Source organism: Eschscholzia californica, unplaced genomic scaffold (genome assembly GCF_041429995.1).
Source record: "Eschscholzia californica isolate CP2 unplaced genomic scaffold, dmEscCali1.0.p SCAF_3, whole genome shotgun sequence".
Classification (NCBI taxonomy): Eukaryota; Viridiplantae; Streptophyta; class Magnoliopsida; order Ranunculales; family Papaveraceae; genus Eschscholzia; species Eschscholzia californica.
In genome coordinates, this window is record NW_028238420.1 from 21634130 (window position 1) to 21646486 (window position 12357).

A 12357-nucleotide genomic window follows, 5' to 3' on the forward strand; every position below is an offset into this window, starting at 1 on the left:
GTATATCCCACCTTCTATTTGCAGATGACCTCATCCTTTTTGGGAAGGCAACTACAAACAACTTAACAGGTATTACAAAATTGATAGCACACTACTCTAACTTCTCAGGACAACTTGTAAATTTTGATAAGTCTTCCATCTTCTTTGGGAAAGGAGTCCCCCAAACCACAAGAAATCTTTTTTCCAGCTCCCTCCAGGCTCCCGCTATGAACAATCAAGCTAAGTATCTGGGATCCTTCCTCCTGAAACCAGGTAATCGTATAGACAGTCATTCTTGGCTTATTGATAAATTCCAAAAAAGTCTATCAGATTGGAAGAATAAATTTGTATCTCAAGCTGGTAAAACCGTACTAATCAAATCAGTTTTAGGTGCTTATTGCACTTACACTTTTAGCAGTCAAAAATTACCATTGCAGGTGATCAAAAAGCTGGAACAAATAGAGAGATGCTTTTGGTGGGGTCATACACATAATGAGAAGAAAATTCACTTTATCAATTGGCAAACAATCTGTTCTTCTAAACAGAATGGTGGATTAGGGATAAGAGCACTAGCAGAAGTCAATGATTCACTCATAGCTAAAATGACTTGGAGATATCTTACCAATCCAGAGGCAACATGGGTGAAACTCCTTAACTCAAAATACATAAAATCAGGTGATTTCTGGTCTGTGACTAACTCTACTCCTGCCACTCCTTTTTGGAGAGCTATTTTAAATTCTAGAGACACATTCTCTTCTAACATTTTATGGGAATTAGGAGATGGTAACACTATAAATATTGTATCAGACCCTTGGATATTAGACATGCCAAACAAGAGACCTAACATTATAAATGTTCTTCCTATAGAAATTACTAAGGTTAGACATCTTCGAAATCCAGATAATACCAATTGGAACATGAATTTACTGATGCAACACTTTGACCAAACCACTATAGAGGCTATAACAAATATAAACTTTAATCATTCTCCCTCTAGAGACACCCTAATATGGACTCCTAATGAATCTGGTCGATTCATTAATAAATCCTACTATCAACTCATTAGAGAGATACCTAATCTTCATATTAGAATAAGAAATTTCCCGTGGACCAAACTTTGGAAGAGAAAAAACATTAACCCTAAAGTTCAGCTCTTCATTTGGAAACTACTGCACAATGGTATAGCAACATTGGACAACGTAGGTAAATACAATACTTCTAACTCTATTGTGTGTTTAATGTGTAATACAGGTGCAGAAGAATCAATTGATCATCTCTTCGGGACTTGTCCAAAATTCAGAGGTCTTATACAAATCACAAACAATACTATGCTCAATTGCTTTTCGACAGACCCTATCAAGAATCTAATAGATCTACTGAATAGAAATGAATACTCAAATGAGGATTGGAAGATATATACTTATCTCTTATGGTGGTGGTGGAAAACGAGAAACGAAATGGTTTTTAGCTCCAAAGAACCAGATCTACAGAGGTGTTGGTGGCTGATCAGACAGGAAGTAAGTATCACAAACCCTACTATCTCTAACAATGATTCCAACGTGAACATGCAGGCATCGGTATGGCTTCCTCCGTCAACCCCCAAAATCAAAATAAATGTTGATGGAGCATTTAACCCACCCCTGGCAGCGGCAGGAGCTTTAGCAAGAAACAATAATGGAGATATTGTAGGTAGTAAATCCATCACATTTCAGGCGATCTCCCCTCTTCATAGTGAAATGAGGAGCTTTGATTTAGGGTTGGAGCTAAGCAAGGAGTTGGGTGTTGGTTCATATATCATAGAAGGGGATTCTAAATCCATTGTTGAGATGCTCTTGGATAAGGATAGCATTACTCCGTGGCGCTTATCAAGGGATATCAGGAAGCTTCGTAGAGACATCTGCCTAGGTAACGTGGAAGTCCAATTTTGCCCCCGTATTTGCAATGCAGAGGCCCACCAACTGGCAAAATTGGCACTAGCCCCTCCGACTTAAGCTATATGCTTTTTAGTCCTTTCAGTTAACTTCTAGTAACCTTGTACCCTTCTATTTGTGTTTTGCTCTTAGATACGATGTAAGGTACTTGGTTCATATTATGAAAGTTTATTTCAAAAAAAAAATATGTAACACAATGTCGACATAATGTTGACATTCAACATGGACGGTCTAGATTTTGACAACAAAATCTCTGCAATCTAATGACTGAATTAGATTTAAAACCTATTATCTAACGGTTAAAATGCAGAAAGAATTTAAAAGGAATAAGAGAGAATATGCCATATTTGATTTTATATTAAAGGAGAATAAAATCAATAATAATGACAAATCAACCAGAGAAGGAAACAAATGATATTGGATATCAAGGCAATAAAATAATGGCATATTCTCTTAAAGAAGGAAAATTTAGTTGACTGTGATTTGAAATTCAAATTTGAATTTTATAGATAGACCAAAAAGTTCATTCAATTTTAATTATTTGTTAAGAAATCATTTAGTTACCAAAATCGTAACAAAAATAATGTTAACAACTTCAAAATGAACACATTGACTAGCATGTAATGAAGAAGAAGACCTAAAATGGTTGCTTCCAAATGCTTCTTAGGGTTTCGTTCTAGCTGGGAAGAGAGAGGCTTTAGCTGGTTAACTCGATCGAATAATCAAGAAGGAAGAGGGGAGAAGGAAGAAGGGTGAAATTAGTTTAACCTATATTTTTTACGGTTATTTTCCAAATGGCCCCCAACTTTGTGATCAGTTTCCTACCTAGCCCCCTACTTTGTCAAAAATACCCAGATGGCCCCCTTTTTCACTCACCGTTATAACACCGTTAACCAATCAACATTTCTCTCTTCCATCTCATCACCTCTCTGCCACCTCATCTTCTTGCCACCTCATCGTCTTCTCCGGCAAATGTCGTCGATTGGCCAACTTTTCGGTCGGCGACCTTCATACATTTTAAAAAAAAATTTCTTCTTTTTCCTCTGGAACTCTCTCTAAAAATAAAAAAAATTTCCTCCCCTCGCTCTCTCTAGAGAGGAGAGGAAAAAAAAGAATTTTTTTATTTATTTTAGAGAGAGATAGAGAGGAAAAAATTTAATTATTATTTTTTTTTTAAATGTGTGAATATCGCCGACCGGAAAATTTGTCGGACGACTTTTGCCGGAGAATACGATGAGGTGGCAGAGAGAGGTGATGAGATGGAAGAGAGAGAAATGTTGTCTGGTTAACGGTGTCATAACGGTAATTGAAAAAGGGGCCATTTGAGTATTTTTGACAAAGGTAGGGGGCTAGGCAGGAAATTGGTCACAAAATTGGGGGTTATTTAGAAATACCCTATTATTTTACCAAAAAGATGAGATGTCTTTTTAACCAAAAAACAGGAATTTCCTGTATATTATAAGCCTCTCTTTGTAATTATGGGAAATTAGAGGGACCAAATCGGAAATCTGCGAAATTCCACCCAGTAATGTTATCCACCTTAGATGCTATGCCCGATTGGGGTGCCGCGTCGGGGGTTCCACCCGGGATTGGGACCGGGCATAGCATCATTTTTCTAAAAGGAATGTGCACGACAAGAACCAAACTTTGCAACTCAGACCGGATCAAATATATTTAGGTCAATTACATCCCTGATCTCCTTCCGTGTGAGAAGGAACTCTTTTATTCTTTCGATCCTAATAAATCTCTTCATTTATCTCTCTCGATATATCGTTTCAGCTTTGCATATTGGTCTCTATCTTTTATCTCCATCATCATCCATTCTTCGTCTGTGTCTAGAGCGAACTAGAGAGACATGACTACTGATATTCATCATCAGAAACCAGAGATCTTCGAACTTAAGAATGGGACTATGCAAGTCAAAATTTCCAACTATGGCTGCACTGTCATGTCCCTTCTCGTGCCAGACAAAAATGGTTGTTTTTTTTCTTCTTCAAAATTGACCCCTTTCTTCTCTTTCAACATGATATTTTGTTCTAAATAAGTTTCTGTATATTTCAGGCACTCTTGCTGATGTCGTTCTCGGATTCGATACTCTCGAACCGTATCTGGTAATTGATTTCTTGATTCGATAAATTCCTCTGTAATACTTTAAAGGGGTGAAGAGTTTAATCTTCTCTCTTTCCCCTAAATGTTTTTCGCTTATTTTGGTATTATTTGAACAACAGAAAGGTGCTTCACCTTATTTTGGATGCATTGTTGGTAGAGTTGCAAATAGGATCAAAGATGGCAAATTTACACTTAATGGGACAGACTATTCTTTGTCTGTCAACAAGCCTCCTAATAGTCTTCATGGTAATCAATTTTGTTTTTCAAAAGTACATTTCTTTTTCCAGTTGATTAGTATTATTGTTAGTAGTTGTAGCAAAATAATCTGCCTACTTGATTATTATTTGTCATCTGTATAAATATGATAGTACATGTTTCTCATCTCATTTTTTTAGCCCAGTAGTTGATCAATAATTTTATTTTCTTTGATAATCCTGCAAACAAACACTACTTTGGCAAAGTTTCGTTTTGATAGGGGTTGTTCCATTTTTCTCCATATTCAGCCTTATGATTTCATATGGTGAGTAAAAGTAAAGAATAAACAAAAGAGAATGGAATTCAAAGAAAATGAAAGATATGCCCATCTTGTTTTCCATGGGCCCCTTGATTTGAAATTGATTTTGTTAGTTTTGAAACAGACATGAAGCTCGAATATCTTTTCATTTTGTATAACTTTATTCCCTACGGAATTTGTAGAATAACCAAGAAGGGATAGTGAAATCTATGGTGTTGTTACTCCTTAATGAAGAATAGGGCATTCCTTGCTTTTAGAAACTGAATTATTTTATAATCTTTCTACTTAAGTTTATTTTATTTGCAAAAGTCATATTATCATAGAAGCTTGCAGTCCTATTTGTTATCAAGTTTTGCAAGTTGCAACATGAGACTAGTCAGGTGACGCCTATAAATATTTAGTTATCTCGATTTTTAGATGATTCCTTCTTCAAACACTTCTTGCTCTTCAAAGATTCTTTGTGATAGGTCCTAGTCAGAACAAGAAAAGTATATTTGAACAATTCTGATTTGAGCTAGAATAAACCTCTGTGTTTTCAATTGAAAGAGATGACTCTCCACTGTTACGCATTAGAGAGTTTAAATCGAGAGAGAGAAAATAACTACTCGCTTAATTTTAATTTTTGTGTCATATCCGAAAGAATAAGGGTGCATTAACAACACAGTTCATTTAAACGTAACTAATCGACCATTTCGATTGCCAACTCCAATTTAACTACCCACTTCCAGTGACTGTGAAAGACCCCATTAATTACACTATTGGATTCTTTGGCACTCATTTTAACTTTCTAGGCTCATCATTTTGTTTCAATTATTCCTCTGGAATGCCAAAGTTTGTCGGTTCCCTCATGATTTCATACTTGAGTCATCCGGGATGGAGAGTTCCATGAAAGGAAATACTCTTCAGTCTTAATTGATTTGATGAGCACCCATGAGAAGTTTAGAAGTTCCAAAAAATATCTCCAGATTTGAGATGAATATCCGCAACGAAGGAGCATATGACATTGTTTCTTATGCTATCACATTGAACATGTATTCACAGTTCACCACCACAAAACCCTTCCCTTGAGAATGCTTACCAAGTGAAGACAAGTTGGGTACCTTCGCTTTCCATACTACGTTGCAATGGAATATGTTATCATTTTTTCCTGCCATCCTGTAATAGTTGGATTCGATTGTGAAGATAATGTTCTTTTCCTATGTCCGTAACCAGACCTTGTTTTTCTACCAAGAACTGTGCTAAGGACCTAAGTTTCAGTCTAATAGTTCTGAAATCTCCTTTTTCAGGTGGATATAAGGGGTTCGATAAGGTCGTTTGGGATGTAGTTGATCATACTGACGGCGAAAACCCATCAATCACCTTCAAGTACCACAGCCATGATGGGGAGGAAGGTACTTTCTCTCACATATCCTCTTCATGTTAATTAATAAATACTTAAAACTTTCTTAAAATCAGGTTTTCCTGGAGATGTGTCTGTAACTGCAAAGTACTCGCTCACATCGAGCACAACAATGAGACTCGACATGGAAGCGACACCTGAGAGCAAACCTACTCCAATCAACTTAGCACAACATACGTACTGGAATTTAGCAGGACACAATTCTGGCAACGTACTTGAGCATTCTATTCAGATATGGGGAAATCACATCACACCTGTGGATCAGAACACAGTTCCCACAGGCGAAATCATGCCAGTTAAAGGTACCGCATTTGATTTCAAATCTGAGAAAAAGATCGGCTCTTCAATTCATGAGATAGGCTTGGGATATGACCACAATTACGTGCTTGATTGTGGCGAAGAGAAATCGGGCTTAAAAAGTGCAGCTAAAGTGAAGGATCCGTCAGGTTCGAGAGTATTGAAGCTCTGGACAAATGCCCCTGGCATGCAGTTTTACACGGCCAACTACGTGAATGGTGTCAATGGCAAAGGTGGGGCTGTTTACGGAAAGTATTCAGGGCTGTGTTTGGAGACCCAGGGATTTCCAAATGCCATCAACCAACCAAACTTTCCAACTGTTGTTGTTCAACCAGGTGAGAAATATAAGCACACCATGTTGTTTGAGTTCTCATTCGAGTAAAAGCGGGAGATGGATCTTATAGCAAGTAGATAGAGATAAAATAATCTAGTTGTCTCTAAGCCTTTTGGGTTGTATGCTTATCGTTCTATCTATATAAGAGTAATCATGGTTTGCAACTCCACTCATAAAATATACTACTATATATATATATATATATATATATGTTTTAGTGTTTATGTACTTTCATTTGGTCTTGCAAATGAATTGGGATCAGAGCGCATAGCAACATTCACAATTTTTTGCTTACAAATAACGGATCCTCTGTTTCCAAGAAAAAGAAAACTGATACATGGGGATCTCATTATTCTTTTTCTTTTTTTGTCATTTGGAAACAACAGGATTACACAACTACAATAGATAATCATAAGTCATGCATCATTTTGCATTGATATATGATAAGGCAGAAATATGCTAATAACTGTAATAGAACTGTCTTCTAGACACTCTTACACTCTAATGACCATACAAACTATTCTACACTATATTATATACAACCTTAATTACAGTCTTAATAAATCATAGGTTTTCTATTGCGTGAAAGGGTCCATGGGTACATAGCCAAAAATAATGTTCATAAAGGGTTTAGGGTTCAATCTTGCTAAAAAATGGGTTTTTAGTCCTTTTGCTAAAGGACTAAAAACCCTTATTATATATGATAAAATTCCTTCCATGTCCCAGTCATCTTTCGCGGGATTTTAAAATGTGGGGCTGGATAGAAAATTCGAATGGCTTAATGTACCGTGAATTTGGGCAAAAATTAGGAAAACAGATATTTATTAAACGAAATTTTCTCTCTCATCCATAATTTATTTAGAAACAAAATCGGAACTTTCCCAAAACGAACCGTTTTTAAAAACCCTAATGAAATCTTCGAAACGCCATTAACAGAAACCAAGAAAACGTCGTTCTGCTTCTACTTTTCAATATCTATCAAGCTTCTTCTTCAGGTTGAAAAGGTATTACTCTCCATTAAATCGAAAAAGAGTAATTGAATCGTTTCAAAATCGAACCATCGTTACTTTCAGGTGAAAACTTATTTAAATCTGAACATGCATGGTTATTTTCCATAGTAATGAAGTTTCTTGCAGCGTTTTGGTAAGATTTTGGGAACATTTTTAGGGTTTTTACTGGTTTGTTTTTGTTTTTCTCGGTTTAGGGTTCATCTTGATACATCTTTTGGGGTAATGTTTAATAAATTATACGTTCTGTATGGTAAAAATATACATTTGTTTTGTTATCGTTTTGTACATGTTTGATTATGTTTTTTGAGGGTTTAGGGTTTGATTTTGTTTTTGGGGATTTTGGGAAGATTTTTAGTGTTTTTACGGGTTAGATTTAGATTTTGAGGGATTTGGGTGTATATTGTTACATCGTTTTTTTGTAATGTTTTGTAAACTATATGTAATGTATGATAATAATACATTTTAGGGTTCTGAAAGTTTATTATCTCATTTTATTTCTTGTTTTGCAGTAGATTTAAAATGACGAAATCAACTCCCAAAGCCACAAAAGATGCAACACCTATGAGGAAAAGTCCTTTGAAAAGGAAATCAGTGCAGGAAGAAATAGTCCCCGTTAAGAAGCCTAAAAACAAAGGAACCTCTGTGAATGAAAAAGTCTTCACAGGGAAAAGTCAAAAAACAAAGCAATCTCAACAAATGAGGTAATATGTATGAGATATTTTGAAAATGATTGAAACATAATTGTCATTTATTATAAAGTATGCATAATTTGTTTCTAAATGTTTATCATTTTCGGTACATTACACATAACTTCTTCAAACACAATAACTGTGACACAATATTATTATTTTGTCTTTTTAAAACAATCAATTTTCATAAAGTATACAACATTTATGTTGTAAAGTGGTAAATTTATATTCTAACTTATAGTTTACATAACAGGTTGGAGTAAGCTCAGCCCAGGGAATGCCAAAGAAAGCAGTTGTCGAACAGTTGATATTGTGGGTGAGAAGAAGATAATACCTGATAGCTAGACATGCAATTCCTTCAGATATACTGAGACTAGATATCTCGTTCTAAAGCTTTCTTGGTGCCTTTCTTCAAAATCTTCTATTTTGGCTGAGGATTGGCTGCTTTATTACTTTATGCCCGCGTTGGCAGGGATTGGCTAGAAGACTAGGAATAGGTCTATTTTGGCTTCATCGAATCTCCCAACTTATAAGTCAAAATATGGGCGGGTAGCTTTCTTGCTAGTTGAAGGTCTCTTTTGGTTGCTTAAAGGCAGCCCCGCAGAAGAAGCCATCTTTATTTTTTTTAATAGTAAAAAACGAGACTTTCCTTGGTTTTTTGGGTCTTTCTAACTAGTTGCCTGCCTGAAAATGCTTTCCATTTGCCTTTTAGGTTAATCCCACATTGGTTGTGGTAGGAGCACGAGGTGTATTAATAAGTGCGGGAGAAGCCTTACCTCTTGAGCTAGCTTTTGGGGTAAGAGAGGCCCAAGAACACCCACCACTAGTATCAGAGCCCAGGTAATAACAAGCCTCGACCCAATAACTATTGAAGTTAAGAGTCAATGTGTGAGGGAGAGATTGTTAGGTTAATCCCACATTGGTTGTGGTAGGGGCAGGAAGTGTGTTAATAATAAGTGTGGGATAAGCCTTACCTCTTGAGCTAGCTTTTGGGGTAAGAGAGGCCCAAGACCACCCAACACGCAAGCCTATAGAATTGATAACAAGCTTCCGTAATTACATGATGGAGGAAACGAAAGAGGAAATAGGTCACACTCCATTCTCAAGGCTCTTTGATCAATGGCAGAGGGGATTATTCTTAGGGAAAATTATGTCAACCGTCCGATAAGTGCAAATTGACATTCTTTGTCGATACAAAAAAATCGACAAAGAAATTTATTATTGGTGGCATACAAATGGAATTCAAACTAGAAGATGTGTCGTTGTTGCTTGGCATGCCGATGGAGGGTGTCAAGTATGAGGCTTTTCCCAGAAATAATGAACAAGATCCCTTGAAATGTGTTTTTCTAATGAAGTATTTTGAGGGAACAATCAAAGAGTCAAGGAACAAGCACAAGGGGCATTTTAGTGCTGTAGTTGCAATGGCACTACAAAGATGTTTTAGAAACCATGAACCAGCAATTGAATTTGTTGGTCTTCTGATCATGTTGTTGTCGGCAAACTTATTGTTTGCAACATTGGCTGGGTTTACTGTAATGCCCAGTATATATCGGAACATCCATTCAAGAAGAGCTTCAACCGGGTCCATGGCCAAGAGCCATACACTCTTACATGATGGATTCGATTGACAAGCACTCAGAAGAACCTACCAAAGCCTCAGGAGGCTTGATATTGTTGCCGGTAAGTTTGCACATTCACTTGCGTTATTTCTGATTGTAGTATAAAGTATATATATTGTTTGGGAAAATACATGTTATGTATGGTGAAAAATGAGTTTTCATTCATAATTTTTATATAGTTCTGGGTGTGCATGCACACATCACTGTACCAGAAGAATCCTCTGAATGCAACAAAATACCTAAGGTTCTTGAGGTGGTCTGTAGATGACTTCATTAAAGGAATGGAGAATGATATTGCTGGTCTAGAACCAGAACAGGTATAAATGTTTTAAATTTGTTTATGTTTATCATAAATTTTGTATACTTTATATACAAATATTCATAATTGCTATTTGATTATATTACTTTTATTCTACATTATGTACAATATGCATAGTAGTTATTTGATTGTAATAAAGTGTTTTAAATTATACAAAATTTGATACTTTTGATGCAGGTGAATGTTACTGTTGAGGAAGAAGAGAATGAAGAAGAGCAAAGTCATGAAAAGGTAGTTCTGGATGTATCAATTGATGAAAAGATTGATAGGTTGGAGATGATAGAATCTCTAAAAAGAGAAGCGGAAAGTCAGAGAGAAGGAATGAAGAGTAAAGATATTGAAATAGAAATGATGAGAAAAGAAATAGCTGGGTTGAAAGAAGAACTTAAATTGAAGGATAAAGATGATGTGGAGGTTTTTGTTGATGAACACAAAGATGAAGATGGTGGTGGAGAAAATAATGATGAGGATGAAGGAAATGTTGGAGAGAAAGAAGATGAGTTTGAAGATAGAAATGATGTAGATGAACAGAAAATGGATGAAGAAAGTAATAGAGAGAAAAATGAAAGTGATGGTGATAAGGAACAGGAGAGTGAGGATAACAATGGTGGTGGAAAGAACATTGGTGAGAAAATTCTGTTTTTTACCTCTTACAATTTGTATATAGTATATTATAAATAATATATACTTTTCAGTCATTTTATGTTATGTGAGTATATTATGGATACTTTATGTGAAATTGTGTACTTTGTATGTGAAACTACAATGTAGGTATGTGAATTATGAATAATTTAACTAAAATATTTTAGTTTATGTTAGCAGATCCTGATGAAAATTTACCTTGCACAGCAATTGTGTTGGTGGAAAATGTGGAAGACAGAGCTTTTGGTAGCACACCAACATTTTCATTGGGTATAGACGAAACTGTTAGAAGTGACTCGAATATGGATTGGTATCGAACCCGGTACAACCTACCGAAGCTTCGACCCATTAGCGGAGCTGATTACTGAGACAGAGCTGGTATGCGAAGCAGTGCTCTGAGGCAAAGCTGGACTCCAAGACAGAGCTGGAATGCGAAGCTAGGCTTATGTCGGTGATTAGTGTTTATTCGTGTATAATGTCAGTTGTAGAGAGAGAGTCGGTGAGGCGGTGGGGTTAGGGTTTAGTGGCTATATAAACTAAACCCTAAGGAGATATCAGTAAGACACACTCTCACGAATCTCTTGTGTAAACTTGTTTGCTTATCATAGTGGAAATCACCGCGTCGTTGTCGCCGTGGAGTAGGTCTCACCAACCGAACCACGTAAATCTTTGTGTATAATTCTTGATTGTTCTTTACTATTCCTATTGCTTGTCTTGGATTACTCGTATTATTCACATTAACCCCGATTGGGCATAACAAACTGGTATCAGAGCTGTGATTTTGAGGTTTCTGTGATGGCGAAATACGAGATAGAGAAGTTCGATGGAAGTAACGATTTTAATCTTTGGAAGATTAAGATGCGAGCAGTATTAGTTCAACAGGGTCTGCTGAAGACGTTGAATGGGAAGGCTGCACTCGCTGAATCACTTTCAGAAGCAGAGAAAGAAGATCTCATGGAGAGAGCTCATGGTCAGCAATGAGGTCTTGCGGGAAGTAGCGATAGAAACTACAGCCGATGGGCTATGGAGTAAGCTGGAGACAAGGTATATGACGAAATCTCTAACTAATCGTTTGTATCTAAAGAAGAAATTAGTTAGTTTGCAGATGTTAGAAGGGGAATCGTTGAAAGACCATATGGATGAACTCAACCGAGTATTCTTAGATTTAGCAAACATAGATGTCAAATTCGAAGAAGAAGATAAGGCAGTACTTTTGCTTGCATCCCTGCCACCATCATATGAAAGCTTTGTTGATTCTTTTATGTCTGGAAAAACAACTACAACCTTTGAGGATGTTAAAGCAGCATTGAACTTGAAGGAGTTGAGACGGAGGTCAATGGAAGAAAGCAGTTTAGGTGATGGTTTGGTGGTAAGGGGAAGGTCGCAGCATGTGGTCGATGGGAAGAGTCGTTCTCGGTCTAAATCGAAACCTAAGAAGTACAGATGCTTTAATTGTAAGAAGGAGGGGCACTTCAAAAGGAATTGTCCTGAGCTTAGGAAGAAGCCAGCAGAGGC

The 12357-nt window shown here is 36.5% G+C and overlaps 3 protein-coding genes across 3 annotated transcripts; all 3 read left to right on the forward strand.

Annotated features, from left to right (window-relative positions):
- Nucleotides 1–1436: 1436 nt before the first annotated feature.
- Nucleotides 1437–1970, forward strand: LOC147549017 (uncharacterized). Its single transcript, XM_086668174.1, has one exon. The coding sequence runs from the start codon at nucleotides 1437–1439 to the stop codon at nucleotides 1968–1970; it is 534 nt and encodes a 177-aa protein (XP_086524300.1).
- A 1491-nt stretch (nucleotides 1971–3461) lies between these two features.
- LOC147549018 (Galactose mutarotase-like superfamily protein) lies at nucleotides 3462–6732 on the forward strand. The gene is made up of 5 exons (XM_086669520.1): nucleotides 3462–3886; nucleotides 3972–4021; nucleotides 4139–4265; nucleotides 5820–5924; nucleotides 5989–6732. Exons 1-5 carry the CDS (start codon nucleotides 3766–3768, stop codon nucleotides 6609–6611), a joined length of 1026 nt encoding a protein of 341 aa, XP_086525646.1. The 5' UTR covers nucleotides 3462–3765; the 3' UTR covers nucleotides 6612–6732.
- A 1350-nt stretch (nucleotides 6733–8082) lies between these two features.
- LOC147549019 (uncharacterized) lies at nucleotides 8083–11515 on the forward strand. Its single transcript, XM_086669521.1, has 5 exons — nucleotides 8083–8274; nucleotides 8516–9942; nucleotides 10061–10198; nucleotides 10378–10825; nucleotides 11023–11515. The coding sequence occupies exons 2-5, from the start codon at nucleotides 9874–9876 to the stop codon at nucleotides 11208–11210; spliced, it is 843 nt and encodes a 280-aa protein (XP_086525647.1). The 5' UTR covers nucleotides 8083–8274; nucleotides 8516–9873; the 3' UTR covers nucleotides 11211–11515.
- The last annotated feature ends 842 nt before the right edge of the window (nucleotides 11516–12357 follow it).

Coding starts and splice junctions, on each gene's coding strand:
- LOC147549018 (XM_086669520.1), top strand. CDS start 3,766: ATGACTACTGATATTCATCATCAGAAACCAGAGATCTTCGAACTTAAG. Junction 4,022..4,138: donor ATACTCTCGAACCGTATCTG/GTAATTGATTTC, acceptor TTTGAACAACAG/AAAGGTGCTTCACCTTATTT. Junction 5,925..5,988: donor CAGCCATGATGGGGAGGAAG/GTACTTTCTCTC, acceptor TCTTAAAATCAG/GTTTTCCTGGAGATGTGTCT.
- LOC147549019 (XM_086669521.1), top strand. CDS start 9,874: ATGATGGATTCGATTGACAAGCACTCAGAAGAACCTACCAAAGCCTCA. Junction 10,199..10,377: donor CTGGTCTAGAACCAGAACAG/GTATAAATGTTT, acceptor CTTTTGATGCAG/GTGAATGTTACTGTTGAGGA. Junction 10,826..11,022: donor TGGTGGTGGAAAGAACATTG/GTGAGAAAATTC, acceptor TTATGTTAGCAG/ATCCTGATGAAAATTTACCT.
- LOC147549017 (XM_086668174.1), top strand. CDS start 1,437: ATGGTTTTTAGCTCCAAAGAACCAGATCTACAGAGGTGTTGGTGGCTG.